At 38.4% G+C, this 19,136-nt stretch overlaps 1 protein-coding gene across 12 annotated transcripts in view; it reads right to left on the bottom strand.

The window, feature by feature from the left end:
* The window catches only part of tenm3 (teneurin transmembrane protein 3), a 628,014-nt gene that overhangs the window by 321,366 nt on the left and 287,512 nt on the right, over nt 1-19,136 (bottom strand). For all 12 annotated transcript variants that reach the window (XM_037538774.1, XM_037538773.1, XM_037538778.1 and 9 more), the window contains one exon: nt 7,899-8,266. In XM_037538774.1, the coding sequence (XP_037394671.1) occupies nt 7,899-8,130 (232 nt within the window). In that variant the 5' untranslated portion in view covers nt 8,131-8,266. The remainder of the gene's footprint in view (nt 1-7,898; nt 8,267-19,136) is intronic.

Here is a 19,136-nt window from a genome sequence, read left to right as displayed (position 1 = left end):
ATTAATAACTATGTCATTCATTTTACTGATTCTAAACATTATTTACACTCATGTTACATACTTTACTGATCCTAAATGGTATTTACACATGCCATATAGTACACTGATTCTAAACATTATTTACACTCTGCTGTGCTAGACCCTGAACTACTGTAATCGCAATGTCATATGACCCACAGTGGGGCTTAATAGGTACCATTTGGAAAAGCAATGGAAAACTGTCAGTCTTGGCACATGACCGACTTCACCATTGAGCTACTTCACAATTAAATTCTACTCATTTTTAATTGGATTAAAATTACAGAGTTAAAAGATTATGAGTACAATTTTACACACACACACACACACACACACACACACACACACACACACACACACACTTAAACAAACACACATGCACAAACATACACATACTTACACACGCACTGATGGGTAATGTGATACAGATGGAGAGAAGATGGCTTAACCACGCCATGGTGGCTTGGCAGTCAGTCTGGTGGTTAAAGGGCCTCTAATCTGGTTGATGATTTCATAAGTATCTCCAGGCACTCAATGTGTAAACTGGCTTCAAAGGCAAAACAGCTACTGCCACCACCACCACAACAACAACAACAACAGCGTGAAGTTCTACAACTGTGACGGAAAACTGCTTCTTACACAGACTGGTTGCTTCTGGGTCATGTCCACTATTAAGAAAAATCTTCCAAATAAAGACATATATACATTACTCGCACATAAAAAGACAACAACAACAACAATAGTAATAATACATTTCACACCTACTGATACAGCCTACCACTGAACATTAAGTGTGCTTTCTCTATTAGCATTTTAAAGTCAAGACTGACAATATATTTGTTACAATAACTTTTTACTTTAGTTTTTATTTAATAGATCAGTTGTGGGTGTGTCTCAGACTGATTCTTAAAGGGGAATTCTTGTAAAAAAAATTTCTGCAAAATTTAAATTGTTACAATGTCATTCAGGTTGGTTTGATGCAAAATGCTATACTCTACAAAAACATACTAAGTCAGAATTGTTGACAATGATCTGAACATCTGAACTAATGACTCTATAAGCTACCTAAAAGAAAGTTACAGTTAAAATGTTTGGCCTTAAAAGTTATTTTTAAAAATAATTTATGGCACACAGGGCACCAAAGAAAAAAATTAGATTCAGTCCTATTTCACCATGATCAACATTACATTTAAAGCCTCAGAAGATGCTTTAGTAATAAATGTGTACAGCACTTCATTGTGTACAACTTTAAGTATGTTTTATAAATAAAATTTATTTATTTACTCACTTATTTTCTCCAGCTCCATTCCAGCACCTTTTTGTCATGAAACTGTACAAGTTCTCAATCTACAGACTTATTAAAACACAAAGGGTGAGCTCAGTTAGTAGGACAGTGTATTGGGTAATATGACACACATTAGGCCCTGAATGACAGCATTAGCAAGACTGTCTCACTGTCTGTCTCATATTCAGATGTTTTCACATATATTTCCTTTTCTTGTTTGCAGACTAATGCTACACATTAATAATGCTACACCTATGTTGCTAATTATAATAATTATAATAATAATGCATCCTCTCATCCCCTTGCAATAGTCTATTATGCTTTATATGTAATGCAAGCAGAATATGCAGATATATACTGAAGGTGAGCTCATTATTTTGTAATGAAAACTGTTTTTGGAATATATTGTGAAAATTTGAGTGAGAGAAATTATTTTACAAGCATTGTTTGCACACTGCTATCAGTTTTCTGTAAAGTATAAGTATCCACGACGAATGAAGCAAATTTTGCAGCTAATTACGCTAACTACTGCCTGAAGAGCGTACTTGGCTATTTACTTATGGCTTGAACGCTCATGCCCTAATTCTAATAAAAAATAAAAAAGTCTTGTGTAAGCCAAATCAGAGAACAAAATGATCAAAAATGAAGGTACTTGCCTGTGATAATTAAGAATGTAACAAAAACACAATTAATTTTTGAATCCATTATGAAGTCAAGTTTAAAAAAAAATCACTTTAATGGAACCAGTTTCAAAAAACATTCCAATTAAAAGTGACACAGAGATTTATAATTCATTTCCTTCCTTTTAATCTGGATCTAATGATTTTCAAACTTAAAATTAGCCTGTGGACGAGGCCGCATTCCACCGGGGCAAGATTATCCACCGTGGTGAAAGGTGTGTGTGTTTAGCCCGGAACTACAGACGCCCGAAAAGAGCAGAGAAGAAACACTTTATTTATAATCACTGAAATACAGAGATTCTGTCAAACACTACTGCCAACTGTTTCCAACAAATGTCTGGAAAAAAAGCATCTGGGTGTGTTTAAAATTATGAATAATTTATTTTAGTTTGGCAGTCATGACTGAACTGTGTAGCACTTTACAGGCCATTATGAACAATTTGTAATAGGGTAAAAACATAGAAAAAGGCATCACTGTGGAAAGCGCAAATGATGCATACAGATGATATACTGTACTTTTAACTTGAAAATAAATAAACTGATGTAAATGTGTAAGTATAAAAAAATCTCCCACTCTTATTGGTAAAATGCAAAGTAGAGAGTTTGAGATTGCTTATAATTAATAAAAATACAATTTTCAACTTATAATTATTATAACTATGATCAGTTTTTTTTTTGCACTGCTCAAAAGGGAGACATGCGCAAGTGAACTGATTTCAACTCACACTGTGAAAGTCCTACTAAGACTTGAGCATTTCAGCAGATTAGTTACTATAACAAAAGGCAGAAAAAATCATTGATCTATTAACAAGAAAGCATACGGACCATTAACTAGAGTAATAATTGAAGTTGCACAGAAGTTCAATTAAAATCATATAAATTCCAAATGAACACCAATTAGTGCAAATGAAATTGTACATGATAAGATAATTAAGCAATTATGGCCTTTCTCTGAAATATTTATGAACTGTTAATTCAACTCTGAAAGCAATCAATGAACTGGTAATGACCTATATGGAACTTTCTTAGGGAAGTGGAGAACACCCCATTACCAGCAATGGGACATATTCCCTCAGATGAATGTGATACTAAGCAGGCCTTGTTACTCACTCACTAATTAACTATTTCCATACGCCGGTCCAGCCCTTTGCATTGCCCAGATTAATCCAGCGTGCTCTACTTTTTAATGTGGTCAGCACCCACACTCAAAAATACCAGGCAATGAAAGGAACAAAGCTGATGGTGTGTGCAAAGGTCTTCCACATGAGTGCTTTGGGGAGATGTCAAGGACAAAGTGAAATACTCAGCAACTTGGCAGCGTCTGCACTATATCAGAGAGATTCGAAAACATGGACTCCCTTCCTTTCTTTTATCTTTCTCTTTCTTTCTTTCTATCTTTTTTCCTCTCTCTCTCTCTCTCTCTCTCTCTCTCTCTCTCTCGATCTCTCGCTGTTATTCCCTCTTCTCTTTCCTTCCTGCTCTTTTCCTTTCTTGTTCTTTCTTTCTCCTTTTCTTCTCTTTCTTGTTTTTTTCTCTCTCACTCCTTCTTTCTCTGTTGCTCTATCTCCTTCTCTTTTGTCTTCATTCTCTTCGTCGCCAGCTTTTTTTCTTCTTTCTTTCTTTTTCTCACTTCTCTCTCCCTTGTTTTCTCTCTCTCTCTATTTTTCTTTCTATTTCTTCCTTTTTTCTTCCTTTTCTGTTTTTTCCTTTCATTTTTTCCCTCTCTTGTGCTTTCTCTCTCTCTTTCATGGCTCTTCAGTCTCCCTCTATTAATAGTGGACTAACATTAACAGTCTGAGTTAGGCCACACCCTTTATGCTCCACTATAATGTGGTGTCATTGCCACTTTGCCAGTTTCTAAAATAAACACACCCGACAGACTGAGAGCCCCTAGCACCATGGTGACTGATAAGGGGTGGGCTAACCTTCACACACACACACACACACACACACACACACACACCCGCGCACACACACACACACACACACACACACACACACACACACCCGCGCACACACACACACACACACACACACGTTTTAAAATGATCAGGTTTAACATTATCGAAGAATGTAAGTATGAATGTAAGTTCTGAAAAATAGTGTTCAAACATTGGTACATGATGTATGTGTCATTTATGACATTATTTGAAAGCCAAATGCCCTTTCCAGTGTGCAAAAAAGTTCAAATGAACCAGGTGAAATGCTCCAAAATTGCCTGGAATAATACCTTTTTACATTATCTTACATTAAAAGTTAAGCATTTTTTTTTTAACTTCTAAAAATTATTTGTCTGAGAGCAACGGTATGTAATAAGAGTTGCCTAACACTTTTTGAGAAGCCTGCAGTCATAAGTATTAAAAATATGCTTATGACTTTGCAACTTTGTAACACTGCTTTGAAAGCACACTGACAAAGTCTAATAATGTCTCATTAGGCTGTAATGTTGTACTATAAGTCATTCTTTGATGACTTATAAACATTGTAACACAACTGTCACTATCCATTATGATGTTTTTAAATGGACCTGTATAAAATTATGAAACATCAATAATATTTATTAACAATTATAAAAACATTAAAATGCCATCACTGAGTGCTTAAAATTATTAATATTTTAAGTTATTCACATGTGCATGCTAATTGTGACACACTGTTTATGTGTCTGTCAGTGCGTGCTCTATAACATACTGTATAACTTTTATTTTATTATTCCAGGATCAAATAGGAGAGCGTTCCACTTTGCGAGGCTAATTAGGTGCCATTTATGCATTCTGGTTATATCTGAATAATGTAGGACAAGCAAATTTTCAAAATTCTTTCTTTCTCTATAAAACATTTGAGAATTTTTGAGAAATTAATAAATTACAGTCATTAAAAGTGCAGAAATGTATGTGTGCTTTCGCAATTAGTTTGGAATTGAATGTTTCCAACTGACACAGCAAAAATCAAGTTTATAGCACAATATAAGCATAATAATAATAATAAGAAGAAGAAGAAGAAGAAGAAGAAGAAGAACAACAACAACAACAACAATATAAAATATCAATCACTTTACTTGAAACATTCCGTGATGGCATTTTAACTGTTTAATGTTTTTTTATGTCATTATCCATATAAAAGGAATTTAATAGTAACACTTGTGTTACTACATGTTTATGAGTCATCAAAGAATTAATTATAGAGCCTTACGAAGCAGAGAGTTAAATACATTAAAATACATTTATAATGCATTGTTACTACGTTATAAAGTATTATAGGTGCATTTGTAATGGCTTATAAATACAGGCATCATAGAAAGTGTTGCCGAGTTGTCTAAGACAAACCCTGAACCTAAGCCTAATCCTAACCGCAGGCACCAAAAAGAAATGGTTTTTCTAGTTTTTTTTTCGTGTAAGAAAAAAAAATAAAACAGTACATGGTGACTTTGTATAATTTCAGAAGTTCTATTTCAGATTTCTATTTCAGGACATTTTTGTGAAAACAAACACACACACACACACACACACACACACACACACACACACACACACACACACACACACACACACACACACCACATACATTCAGGGCTCCCTGCTTCAGCACCACTGCTACAGAGCTAACACAGGAAGTCACAGATCCGTTTCTACAACATTCAGTGCTACTCACTCACCTTTACTCGCACAAATTCGGATGCAGCCTTGATGAGAGAAACAAAAAAAAAAAAAAAATGGGACTGAATGGATTAAATCTTCTCTCTGCCACTGTCTTAATTAACAACTATTATGTTTCATTTGTATAGCAACTTTCTCAAACACAAAGTTGACTAACAACAGCAATACAAAACATAAATTACTAGACAGACAGACAAAATTTTACTTTGAGGTAGTGATGTAACGGTTCTGAATTGAACCTGAAATCCACAATTCTGCAGCCTATAGTTTGGCCCATGATGCACATGATGTGAACCATGATTTTTTTACTAGTCTCACTGAGAGAGTGCTCTGCTCTGTATTCAATTCGTAGGCTACCAACAACATGGTCAGTGCTTCCAGCAATGTTCTGTGCCAAACTCTCCTACCTCCCCAACTGATATGCACCCATTTCAAGTTGTACAGAACGAGGGATTCTGGTCTGACAAAATGTGCTCGAGCCCTGGTAATAAATTCCAAGAACACCACATTTCAGTACACACATGGTGCCAATGATGTACGAAGAAATAAACTTGGTGCAGAGCTGGGTAATGCACCATTCTGTGGAACTGTCAACCATTATACCTCTACTTTGGGGGTATCTTTAGCCTCTGCTTGGTCTCCTTGCTCTTGCTTAAGGTTTGGTTTTCCAAGCAGACAATAAAGCACTGCTATAAGCCACCCTGAATAAATGTCTGCTAAAGGTGGTTAACTATAAATATAGATGTAAATTACTGTGGAGAAGTATGTAATGAAAGATAGGTGACTGCATGTGCGCCATTTGCATTTCGTAATAAGGAAAACAAGTGCCTGTCGCCAACTGAGGCACACTCAGGCCATGAAACAGTACTGTAAAACAGTTTTTTTTGTCATGGAACCGTTTATTATTGCTGATGGGGCGTGAGGTGTTCAGGCAGAGAGTGCAAATGAAATATAAAATAACAAATAAAGTGGACTTTATAAAATATATAAAGTTAATCTTGTCTTAAATGTGAGTTTCATGTTTAGTTTCAATTCTCTTTAGCAGTTTGTGTGGTAGGCCTCTTAATTCTTAGGCAATAACAAAAGCATGTTGTAATTTCAAAACACGTATTTCACACTTGTAGCTCATTGAAACAAGCTGAAATTTTGGAGAAAGATTCTGAACTAATCTATATTCCATTTGTGTTTGTAAGAAAATTTTATCATGATCTGAATTTGATGAAACGGTATTGGTGTGTGTACAGTAACAAATAACATCATTTGCATGTTACTGTTGCCATGTTTTTTTTTTTTTTACATGGAAAAAAATGGTGGAAGAAATAAATGTGAACTGGCATTAATTATGTAACTCCATTTAAACAGAATATTAAAAACAGTAACGTCTCTAAATGTATTAGGGTTCAAATCAGCATTATTTTTGTTATCAGATATATTGATGGATGCTTCAAAGTCCTACCAATATCACTTTCATAGTGGACCAATAGTTCTGAATCTATCATATTATCATATTATTTGATCATAAAATCAAATTAAATTCTGAAGTATAAAATCTAATTAACAGATTAATATCAAGAAAGTATTTTTGTTGTGCATAAATGGGAGGTCTTTTATCAAACTGACCTTACCCTCATTATGTCTGTGATCTAGGACTCTTCAAGCACAAAAAATAAATAAATAAATAAAACAAATACAATAAAAAAAAACAATAAATAACAGTGTACTAAACCTGCCAATTACGTTTCAGTTAAGGGGAATTGTGTACATTTTATATATCAAAATGCCTTGGCAGACTGTCTACATCTGGGGTAAATGGGGGAACTATAATCTGTCTGTGCATTTGAGGTGAGGTTAGAAAAATGTAGAAATTTGTTTGGACTCCAAGATGATTTTTATAGAAAACATTGTCATACTAGCATAGTTAAAATTGCAGTAGCTCCATATTGATGTCAGAATTTGTGTGTATGCCATAAATGTCTGTTTGTCTGCTTTAGTATACATATTGTGTGTGCGTCTGTAATTTTGTCCATAGAGACCATTTTTATAGATCAGTGATGTACAAAATGTACATTAGACAGCAAACATATATTGGCTGATCAACTACATTTTAGCCATTGAATGACCATTGCTTTAAAAGATAATTATAGCCTAAAGTCCATTTGTCCACTTTGTCTTGGCTGACTGACTTGGCATGATGAAAGATCTGCGTAAATGTAATTTCAGCTCCCAGGTGCGCAGGTGTGTTAAGGCCAGGTGACCCACCTTGGCGTCCGTATTCATCCGTGTCTCTGTGGACCATGTCTTTAACGCGTGTTCCGTACAGCAGTCGTGAGGAGTCGTGCTCAAAGGCTTTGAGTGTTTCGCTGGAGCTGTAGGATTTTTGTGTGGGGACGCGGCACTCCTCGCTGTCTCCGGACGAGCCTGTGTAGCGCCGCTCTTTCTCTCGCCGGCTCTTCGTCAGCGAGCAGTAGGGCCTGTGCTCCTTCACATCCATCCTGCCCGCATGACGCACAATGGAGCGCAACACACACACACACACACGCACACAACGCAAATGCCCACAAACCAACCACACAGCTTTCTCTCTCTTACTGCAGGCTCCGCCCACTGATCAGCTTAGCGTTGTTTACCTGGACAGACAGAGACAGAGAGAGAGACAGAGAGAGACAGAGAGAGAGAGAGAGAAAGGGAGAGAGAAAGAAAAAAGCGTGAAACAGAGGTCAGCCTGCACTAAGCTGTACACTTAATCTTCCCAGGATTCACAAATCCCTCCACCTTCTGGACTCTGCTAACACAGTATGCTTTTCTTCTCTCTGGGACAGTGTGTGTGTGTGTGTGTGTGTGTGTGTGTGTGTGTGTGTGTGTGTGTGTGTGCATGGGTAGGTTTGCGATTTCAATACAGTATATTATTTTATCACGACGATTTGTGTTACTGCTTTTTTCTTTACTGATTTGATTTTTTTTTTACATTTTATTCTACAAACAAATTGTATAAACATTTAATTTAAACAGTAAACTTATCCACAATGCCCCTAGCCAGAGCACAGATTTGTCAAAATCCACCACTAGCACACCACATTTAATTTCCTGAAGCACTGATTAGCCAAAACAGGTATTCGTTGGTAACTACAATTATAACTGGGCTTCCTTGAGGAGAAGCTGACAAAATGGTTGTGTGAACACAATGACATACAAAAAATCACTAATTATTATTTTAATATTAGTTGTATTTATTAAAATCTTCAAATTAAGTAATTTTTCTAAGCAAAAACTTGGAAGTTAGAACTTTTTAAATACTTATGGCACAGATAAATAGGTTGTTTTTGTATTTAATTTTTCCCTGATTTTCTCTCCATTTAGTTGTCTCCAATTCCACCCACTAGTTAGGACTCCCCCAATTACAGGGTGCTACCAGTGCTAGGAGGGCGAAGGCTAACACAGGCCTCCTCTGAGACCTGTGAAGCCAGACCGCAGCTTTTCAAACTGCCGTAGATGCAACATCACTGTACAGCTAGACGCGTTCAGAGGAAAGTGCCAACCACCAGTTCTGTTATGTCAGCCTGCGCTGACTCGCATCACACTGAGTGAGAAGGGGGGACCATCCTACCCACCCAGAGAGAGCGAGGCCAACTGTACTCCCTTGGACTCCTGGCCACGGGTGGCTGTAGCATCACCAGGCATCGAACTGGTGATCTCCTAATAAATAGCTTTTAAAATGTAATTTTCTCAGGTGTTTTCTCTGAGTACACATGCCACTGTGCAAAAATTTTAGGTACCTGCAATTTGGTTGGTTGGTAAGCATTCATTTGCTCCCAAAAATACTAATATTACAATAAATACAAATAATATTCTTAGACTGTTTTTTTTTGTTTCAGTGTGTAGCTCAACCATTTCCAACCCTCTTGTTATGGAAACCCAATAAATCTATGTGATAGCTAGATATCAACCACTTTTTGTGCTATATATCTATATATATATATATATATTCTTTTTTTTGCCATGGGTAAGCCCAGTGTTTTGTGCTGCTGATGGTATTGATGAAATTTAACTAATCAAATGGCAGGAGTGCAGTTTCAGTGGCTGACCTCAGGAACCAAACCTGTATTTTCATAACTCTTTTCTTCTAACCAGCATATTAATAACTTTTTAAAAAGAACAAAAAATAAAAAGCCTGTTTTTGAACCCATGCATATGCTCTGGCCAAGTATCTGTGTGGTTTTGATTATGTAGGGGAGTGTGTGTACTGGGAGTTGTTCTTCAGGGGCCTGTGCAATGTTGTGGTGGGTTTGTGGTGAGGAGGGGGCTATAATTGATGGTCGCTCTCTACTGGCCTCTGATATGTCAGGAGTTACTGATAACCTGGACGCAGCCATTGGGGAATGCAAAAGAAAACAGCGAAACATCAGCGAATCAGGCGCGGGCGGGACAGGGGAGAAAAAATAGCCAACAACCTTTCATTAAACTCTGCCAGCAAGAATTAATAAAATCTACCTACAACATCCTGGGAAAGACAGAAAAAAAGGGAGAGAACGGTTAATGGGAGACAGCGGAGAAATAAACGACAGCGTGGGCCCCGGGGTGCTGTTCAGATGTTTATTAGCCCAAACCCTCTCTGCTTCTAATTCTGGGCTTGGATAATTGCTGTACTTTAATTTCTTTCTTGGCTGGCCTTGTTTTGGAACTCTCTCACTCTGTACATGCTTCGCCACTCACACTCAAACAAACTTTTCTTTTCCTCCTCTCTTTCTGTCTTTCTTGTTTTCTTTTCCTTCAACCTTCTTTCCAACGATCCCTCATTATTTTTGCTTATTTTGTTAAGTGAGGGCCACATGTTTATTATAAGAAACACAAGAAGGAAAGAAAGAATGAATGAAAGACAAAAAGGCAAAGACTGCAAGAAACAAGTGGGAGAAAAGAAGCGTTTCTTTCACAAGCCTTTGAGCTTGGAAGAGTCAAATCTGACCCTGTACTGCAGAGCCTACGTGTGTGTGTGTGTGTGTAGAAGAGTGTTTTACCACCACACATAAGTGACACACCCCTGGCCCAAAGAGAGAGAGAGAGAGAGATGCAGGGTGTATCTACGGGTGTGCAGGATGTGAAGGTAATGTTCGAGTGAAAGTTGTGTGTGATTGGGCAACACAGAGTGTACTGGGATATTTCCACTGAGGATTAGTGCTCTTATAGGCTGTTGCCAAGAACAGGTGGGGCCTGCTTTGATCTGCTGAGAGACGTAGACGGAGGAGTGTACGAGGGGTGATGAGGTTATCTCACACAAACAGACAAAAGCACACACACACACTTCACTGCTACTGAGCAAGTTGAAACAGTGGGACAATCAGATTTTCTTCTAAACAAACAAACAAACAAAAAAAATCATAATATGCATACACATAATACACATAATAATTACTCAGTAAGTTATAATTTCATATTTACATTTTAAATGTAATAATGTACAGACTTCTTATTTTTAAAAAAAATCAATTAATAATTATAATCATCATCATCATCATCATCATCTGCTGTTTTTTTTACGAGTATATGAGTATACCAGGCAACAACACAGGTCAATTGCCTGAATGTACTATAAAATACGCTGCAAGTGTATGTGTGTCAGTGTGTGTATGCCCATAGCGATCTGATTTCCTCTGTCTCCATAAATGAATTAAGACTGGTTGATCAACTGCATTATTGGTAATTAAATTCCTAATTAAAAATGCTGTGGTTCAATGCCTGGCACCGGGCTCTGAATTGAAAAAAAAACCCACCGACAACACTAATATGGGAAAGCACTCACACTGGACGACCAGTGAATATCATACGGCCACAGAAGGCTAGGAAATGGCCTCTAAATGGCCATTTACATTCAGAGGGGAAGAGGGTGTTAAATTATCAATGAAGCTATATTAGAATGCATCATAGCAAAAGGCTCAGAACTGCAGGCCCTGTGATCCAGCGTTAAAACAGCGTTCATAAATAACATTGTGGCGGCCTTATAAAAATGTCCTCATGTTTTATCTCCTCTCGGATCTCCGTCTTTCATTCAAGCACCGCCAACCCCCCCCCCCCCCCCCCCAACCCCCCCCCCCCCCCCACCCCCCATCCACTTTACGCACATGTCACTTTTTTATGGCAACCTACAGCAGGATTTTTGATCACAAAGAGAATAAAAGAAACACTGGACAGTGTCTATTTTAGAAGTCAACTTTTGTTTTATGATGTTTTATGGTTTTGTCTGCTTCTTTTTGGGAAAAGAAAGGGGCAAGTTAAACTCACCATTCTGAAGTGAAATTTTCATCATAGTTCAAATGGAAAGTCTGTATATCTGGCAACTAAATATATAGTGGAAGATATTTGAGGCACATAAATATACAGTTCCCAAGAAAATGACACAAGGATGCTGGAGGCGACTCAGAAGTGGCCGTGTAAGTACAGAACACTAAACTTTGCAGACCAACTCAAACAAACACAGTGTAACTGCCTATAGTTATTAACTGAAAAACGCCTACTGTATATTCTCTGCATGAAGAAACAAGCCACTGGCCATCAGGTTACAATGAGAGGTCACTGCTAAACAGAAGCATACCATTCACAAATATAGTCCATTCCAGTTCAGGATATAAATAGTAGGGATAGGGGTAGGAGAAGGGGCAAAAGCTGGGCAGGGTAGGATAAAGTACAAAAGAAGTGGTGTGCAAAAAGGGGCAAATTTAGTGCAAGAGCAGGAGTAGGGACAATGGCTGAAGCAAAAGAAGGTGTAGACTAACAACAGATGCAAAAGCAGGGGCGGGGGCAAAAGGAGGAGTAGGGTTGGGGGAAAAGTAATGAAAAATTAATAGAAGCAGGTATAGGTCAAAAAGAAGCGTAAAGGTGATGCTAGGGCAAGACTGGTGGCAGGATTACAGGCAAATCCAGGGGCAAGAGTAGGCATAGGGCAAAAAGTGAGCCAGGGCAAATGAAGGGTAGGGACAAAAAATGTAGGGAGAATGTTAAAAAGAGGGTTAATGGTATGGACAAAAAGAGGGACAGAAGCAGTGTCACGACAAAAGCAGGGGTAGAGCTAGGTGAAAAGGGCAGGAACAAAAGCAGGGCAATATGCAAAAAAGGTGGTGAGTAGGAACAGGTGGACAGAGAGCGACAAAAACAGGCAGGAGCAGGGGTGGGGCAAAAGTGAGGGGAAAGCAGGGGTAAGTGCAGGAGAAAAAGCAGGAGCAAAAGCAATGGCAGGAGCCAAAGCCAGGGAAAAGAACAGGTATGGACAAAAAAGGGGTAAAAACAAGGGCCAAGATATGCAAGTCAAAGCTTCCGAAACAATGTTAACTAACATGTATCTGTCCTTTACTCAAAGGAAAGTTTCAATGGCTGACACACAGTGGCTAGTTTTTTTTTAGATGCAACTTTAGTTCTAACAGTCAACATACACTATTATATAGTTGACACCCATTTATCTCTATAACTATTGGTTACTTTATATACAATTTTACCATGAGCGAACTAATAGTAAGATACCAAGCTGGCTAATGTGCAAGATGTGGCAGTTCTGGACACAATTAAAAAACAATCCTCTACAAAGCACTATAAAGCCCTTCATAATTACGCTGAAAATGGGACCATTCAAACAGCCTCTGAATGCAGCATCAGAGACACACAGAAAAGCAGCAAAAACCCACAACTGCTGGTCTGCTGATCTGCATGTAAATATATCAGCCTCATCAAGCACCAAAAACAGCTGGGAGACATCACTCACTCTCTCCTTCACTCTCATTCTCTCTGTGTCTATCTCTCTCTATTAAAAACTGTACATAGTGAAATATACTGGTTCAGCCACTTCTCTCAGATCAAGGACTACTTAATGCCTAATGAAATAGATAGCATTAGTAAAGAAAGTGCTTGCAGCTGTGTGTGTGTGTGTGTGTGTGTGTGTGCACACGTGTGTGTGTATGCATGTGCACGTGTGTGCATATGTGTGTGTTTCCAGCACATCGTTGTACTTCAGGGGGAAGTCATGTGGAAAGGCAACACTCAACCTGACAGGATGGATTATTCCTTTAACCAGGGCAAAGGTGGAATATGCAGTGTGTGTGCATGCCTATTTCTGTGTGTGTGTGTGCGTGTGTGTGTGTGTGTGTGTATCTCTCAGGGCTTCCTGGGTGACCTCAGACATTGCCTGGGGTTACTCACCCACCCCTGCTGCAAGTGCATATTTGTGTGTGTGTGTGTGTGTGTGTGTGTTTGTGTGTGGCAATAGAGCCCATTCCTAAGTGCCAGATATTAGAAAGAAAGAAAGAAAAAAGCAAGAAAGAAAGAAAGAAAGAGAGGGATGGAGAGATGGGTGATGAGGCGATTTTAAACAATTTTAGAAAAGAATGGAGCAAGAGGGGAGAGTGAGAGATTAGTGTGGGGACACAGAGATGAGATAGAAACAAAACAGAGAAGATAGAGATAGGAAGAATAAGAGGGAGAGATACAAATGGATGGTGTGAAATAGGGGAAGAAATTGATTGTGTGTAATAAGGAGAGAAAGAAGCTAGAAAAAAAGACAGAGAGAGTGAGAGGTGGCAGACAGACAAGGGCATACAGTGATGTTACAAGTATGAAAGAAAAGGCATAAAGAGAAAGAGAGAATGAAAGAAGTGAATGGTGCAAGACCTTAGTGATAGAAAGATGGACAGATGAACTGAGAAAGATGCTAGAAAGAAAGCTGCTACAAATTGTGTAAGGGCAGGAGAGAGAGGGAGAGAGAGAGTGGAAAAGAGATGTAAACAACGGTATGGAGAGATGAGAAAAAGATGTTACAAAGGTGGGAGAGAGACAGTGAGAGAGAGAAATCAGCATTGTCAGTATGGGAGTGTATATATGAGTGCTGCAGAACTGAGCTGACTTTGGAGCTCTCAGTGTTTCTGCTCTGAATCTTTCTTACTACAAACAACAGCTTGAAAACATCAGGCATGGGTATTTCCACTTTTATTAGAAGATTTCTCTCTCTCTCTCGTATTCGGAGGAGGTTGCAGGTTTATGTTTTGCCAGCTTGTGTGATATGGAGCCAAGGCATGGCAGTAATGCGAGCCAGACGTGTACTGTGTGTGTACAATAAAGAACATTCAGGATGAGAGATTCTCCATTGGGCAAGATATGAGAAAAGGTGAAAAGGAGAGAGAGAAACAAAAAGAAAGAGAAGGAAGGAGGGGTGGTGTGTGACTGTAGCCTGTAAATTGCGATCAAAGCAAGGGAGAAGTTTAGCGCTACCCGCTGTCCAGATCTTTTGTTTATCCCACAAATTCCATCATCAAAAACACAGCTTCTCCCTCCACTGCGAATCTTTACACAGATTATTTGAAGATGAAAGAGAGCAGAATTACCAGGCAAGACAGAGAGAAACAGAGAGACAAGAAGAGAGCGTGCACATACAAGACAGGAAAAGGAGTGGTGTTTGTGTTTTTTGTGTGTGTGAAAGAGATATGAGAGAGAGAGTGTGCAAGAGAGAGAGAGAGAGAGAGAGAGAGAGAGAGAGGGAAAGGGGGAGAGAGGAATAGTGTATGAATGTGAGAGAATGAAAAAAGTGAGTGTATATGTGAGAATGAGAGATCAAGAGAGACAGAAAGAAACAGATGTGTGTGTGTGTGAGTGTGAAAGACAGCTAGTGAGAAAGAGAGAAATGAGCTATATATGTGAAATATAGAGGACTGAGAGAGACTTACAGTAAGAGAAAGAAAGAATAAGAGTGTAAGAGGTAGAAACAAGGGTGAGTATGTAAAAGAAAATGAGAGGAAGAGAGAAAACAAGACAGAAAGAGAGAGAAAGACAGAGAATGAGATGGAAATGAATGAAATAGATTTGCCCTCTTTACAGTACTTTAGTGCATTTTTTCTTAAAATGGTATTTTTTGAGCAAAATTACATCAGAGCACATTTATTCTTACTTGATTAAATTTATGGTTAATAAGTAACAGTACTTTTACTGAAGTAAGGATTTTCAGTACTATTTCCACCTCTGGAAAGAAGTGTGTAAGTATAACAGAAAAGGAGAAAGAGAAAGTAAATTTATATGATTATTAGTATAATTAAAAAAAAGAAAAGAACTGGAAAGAGAAAAAGAAAGCAAGAAAAAAAGAAAGAAAGAGAAGAATAGAAGTGTGTGTACATGTGTGTGTAAGTGTGTGTGTGTTGGAGAGAGAGAGAGAAAGAGAGAGATAGAGATAGGAAAATGTGAAAGAGAAAAAAGAAAATTAGAAAAGAGGAGTGGGAGAAGAGAGAGTGGAGAGAGGGACTGCGTGTGTGCGAGAGGAGTAAATATCAGGTGTAGAGTGACCCATATTCTGCTGTAGAGGGGGATTACCTGTCTAAAGACACTAAATACCTCTCTCAGCTCCTTTTATCTCTTTCTTTCACCGCCGCTCTGAGTAATTACATTTCTGCTGGACAACACAATCACTGCCCGCTGTTCTGACCTCTCCACAAATGGAAGAAAAAGGGGGGAAGAGGCAGAAATTTCTGTCTGTTTCTAAAACACACACACACACGCACACATGTACGCACGCATGCACGCATGCACACACACACACATAATAGCACTATAGCTAAATACAGCTACGCCACAGCAACCAACCAGAAGAAGCCTTTCTGGCTTTTTTCATTTTCCAATCAAAAGCTGACTGTGCTGCAGTTTTAAAAATGAAAAAAATTTTTTTCATGGGGTCAAGAAAAATGTCCCCACAATATCTGAATTTCTCTAACACTACAAGACATCTGGTTTGTAATGAAGAGCAGTTAAAACGATGGTCTTAGCCATGACACACACATATAAATTCACATTATATTATATTTATTTAACAAATCCAATGGCACCAAAAATGTTTTCAATGATGCCTTGTTTACGAAGAGTTTCCTTTCCTTTAGACTTCCTTTTCCTTTTTTTTCCTCCTGTCTTATTTAAGGTTGCTTTTATAGTATGCTGTGTGCCATTCATCTGCTGAAATAAGATAACATCTTAAAGTATAATTAACTATACTCACTAAAAATGAAGACAATTGAAAATAAAAATGGATTTATTATTTAGTATTTCATAGGAAAACATAAAAATTATTAATAGTCACTGGTACGTTTTCCAGTAGGTATATAATAATTTACCTACAAACTACAAAGTATGGACAAATGTTACAAATGTAAGTTCAACACTTAAGTACAGAATAAACAGTGTAAGAAATAGGTATATATTTTAGCATTTAATGCTACATTGTTACACACAGTATCTCACAAAAATGAGTGTACCCCTCACATTTCTCCAAAAATGTTATTATATCTTTTCATGGGACAACACAATAGAAACTAAAATTGGATATAACTTAGTGTACAGCTTGTATAGCAGTATAGATTTACTGTCCTCACAAAATAACTCAACACACATACATTAATGTCTAAATAGCTGGCAACACAAGCAAGTACACCTCACAGTGAACATGTCCAAACTGTGCTCAAAGTGTCAATATTTTGTGTGACCAGCATTATTATCTAGCACTGCCTTAACCCTCTTGGGCATGGAATTCACCAGAGCTGCACAGGTTGCTACTGGAATCCTCTTTCACTCCTCCATGATGACATCACGGAGCTGGTGGATGTTAGACACCTTGCGCTCCTCCTCCTTCCGCTTGAGGATGCCCCACAGGTGGTCAATTGGGTTTAGACATACTTGGCCAGTCCATCACCTTTTACCTTCAGCAAAGCAGTTGTCATCTTGGAGGTGTGTTTGGGGGTGTTATTGAGTTGGAAAGCTGCCAAAGCTGTTGGAAATAGCCCCACTTCATCATCCCGCCCTCCACCAAACTTTACACTTGGCACAATGCAGTCAGACAAGTACCATTCTCCTGGCAACCACCAAACCCAGACTTGTCCATCAGATTGCCAGACGGAGAAGCGTGATTCGTCACTCCAGAGAACACGTCTCCACTGCTCTAGAGTTCAGTGGCGGCACTTTACACCACTGCATTCAATGCTTTGCATTGTGCTTGGTGATATAAGGCTTGGATGCAGCTGCTCGGCCATGGAAACCCATTCCATGAAGCTCTCTACACACTGTTCTTGAGCTAATCTGAAGGCCACATGAAGTTTGGAGGCCTATAGCGATTGACTCTGCAGAAAATTGGCAACCTCTGCGTACTATGTGCCTCAGCATCCGCTGACCCCACTGTCATTTTACGTGGCCTACCACTTCGTGGCTGAGCTGCTGTCATTCCACCTTGTTATAATACCACTGACAATTGACTGTGAAATATTTAGTAGCGAGGAAATTTCATAACTCATCTTGTTGCACAAGTGGTATCCCATCACAGTACCATGCTAGAACTCACTGAGCTCCTGAGAGCGACCCATTCTTTCACAAATGTTTGTAGAAGCAGTCTGCATGCCTAGGTGCTTGGTTTTATACACATGTGGCAATGGAAGTGACTGGATGGGTGATTGAATACTTTTGGCAATATAGTGTATAACAAAATATTTGCAGAAATATTTGCTATAATATTTGGTAAGTAGGATGGGCTCAAAAAGCATTTTATTTAAAAGCACTTCAACTATTTGATGTTATTTCCAAACAAGTATTTAAATACTCTCAAAATCACCCTCAAAAACTGTTTTTTGGATGTCTGACAGAATAGATCAGCTAAATTTTTGACCTGTCTCGACTAAGCCTGACCACACATCAACAGCACCAACGGAGCACCAAGGGAAAACACTCACTCTCTCTCTGTCACTCTCTCTCTGTCTTCTCTTCCTCTCTTTTCTCTGCATCGCTCCCTCTCTTTCTGTCTTCTTTCTCTCTGTATCCCCCCCTCTGTTTTCTCTCTCTTTCTGACTGTAACTAGCATAGAATCATTAAAATGTTACAGTTCAAATGTCCCTCAGCCAGCTCCACTGTACTCAAAGAGCCATCAGCACTGACAGCTTCAAACACACAGCACAATAAACATCAACTAATGACAGAGAGAGAGAAGGAGAGAGAGAGAGAGAGAGAGAGAGAGAGAGAGAGAGAGAGAGAGAGAGAGAGAGAGAAATTAGTTAGAGGAAAAAAGAGACTTTTTAAAAGACAGAAGAATCAAGAAAAAAATGTTAGAGAAAAAGAACTGAATGAGAACTTATTTTGTATGAAAGAAAAAAGAAAGACATCAAACAATAACAGAAACAATGGGACAGAGAAAGAAGATATATACAGAGAAAGAGAAAGTCAAGAGGATTGAATGAGAGAGAGAAGAATAAGAGAGAGGAAAGACTATTAGAAAGAGTAAAAGAAAAGAAAAAAGAAAGAAAGATAAAGAGAGCAATAAAAGTGCAGGACTGTTTAACATCACTGATCAGCTGAATACAAACAGCATCAGTCAGTTCAGCACATCAGCCTGAGTGCTTTCAGCTGGAGGTGTTTATTATTCTCTGCAATCTATCTGTCTCACTCAACACACACACAGACACACATACAGATGCAAGTGTGTGGTGTTTCTATGATCTTGTCTATGAG

Source organism: Pygocentrus nattereri, chromosome 5 (genome assembly GCF_015220715.1).
Source record: "Pygocentrus nattereri isolate fPygNat1 chromosome 5, fPygNat1.pri, whole genome shotgun sequence".
NCBI lineage: Eukaryota > Metazoa > Chordata > Actinopteri > Characiformes > Serrasalmidae > Pygocentrus > Pygocentrus nattereri.
Note: the sequence above shows the minus strand (reverse complement) of the source record. Positions and strands in the feature narration are given on the sequence as shown.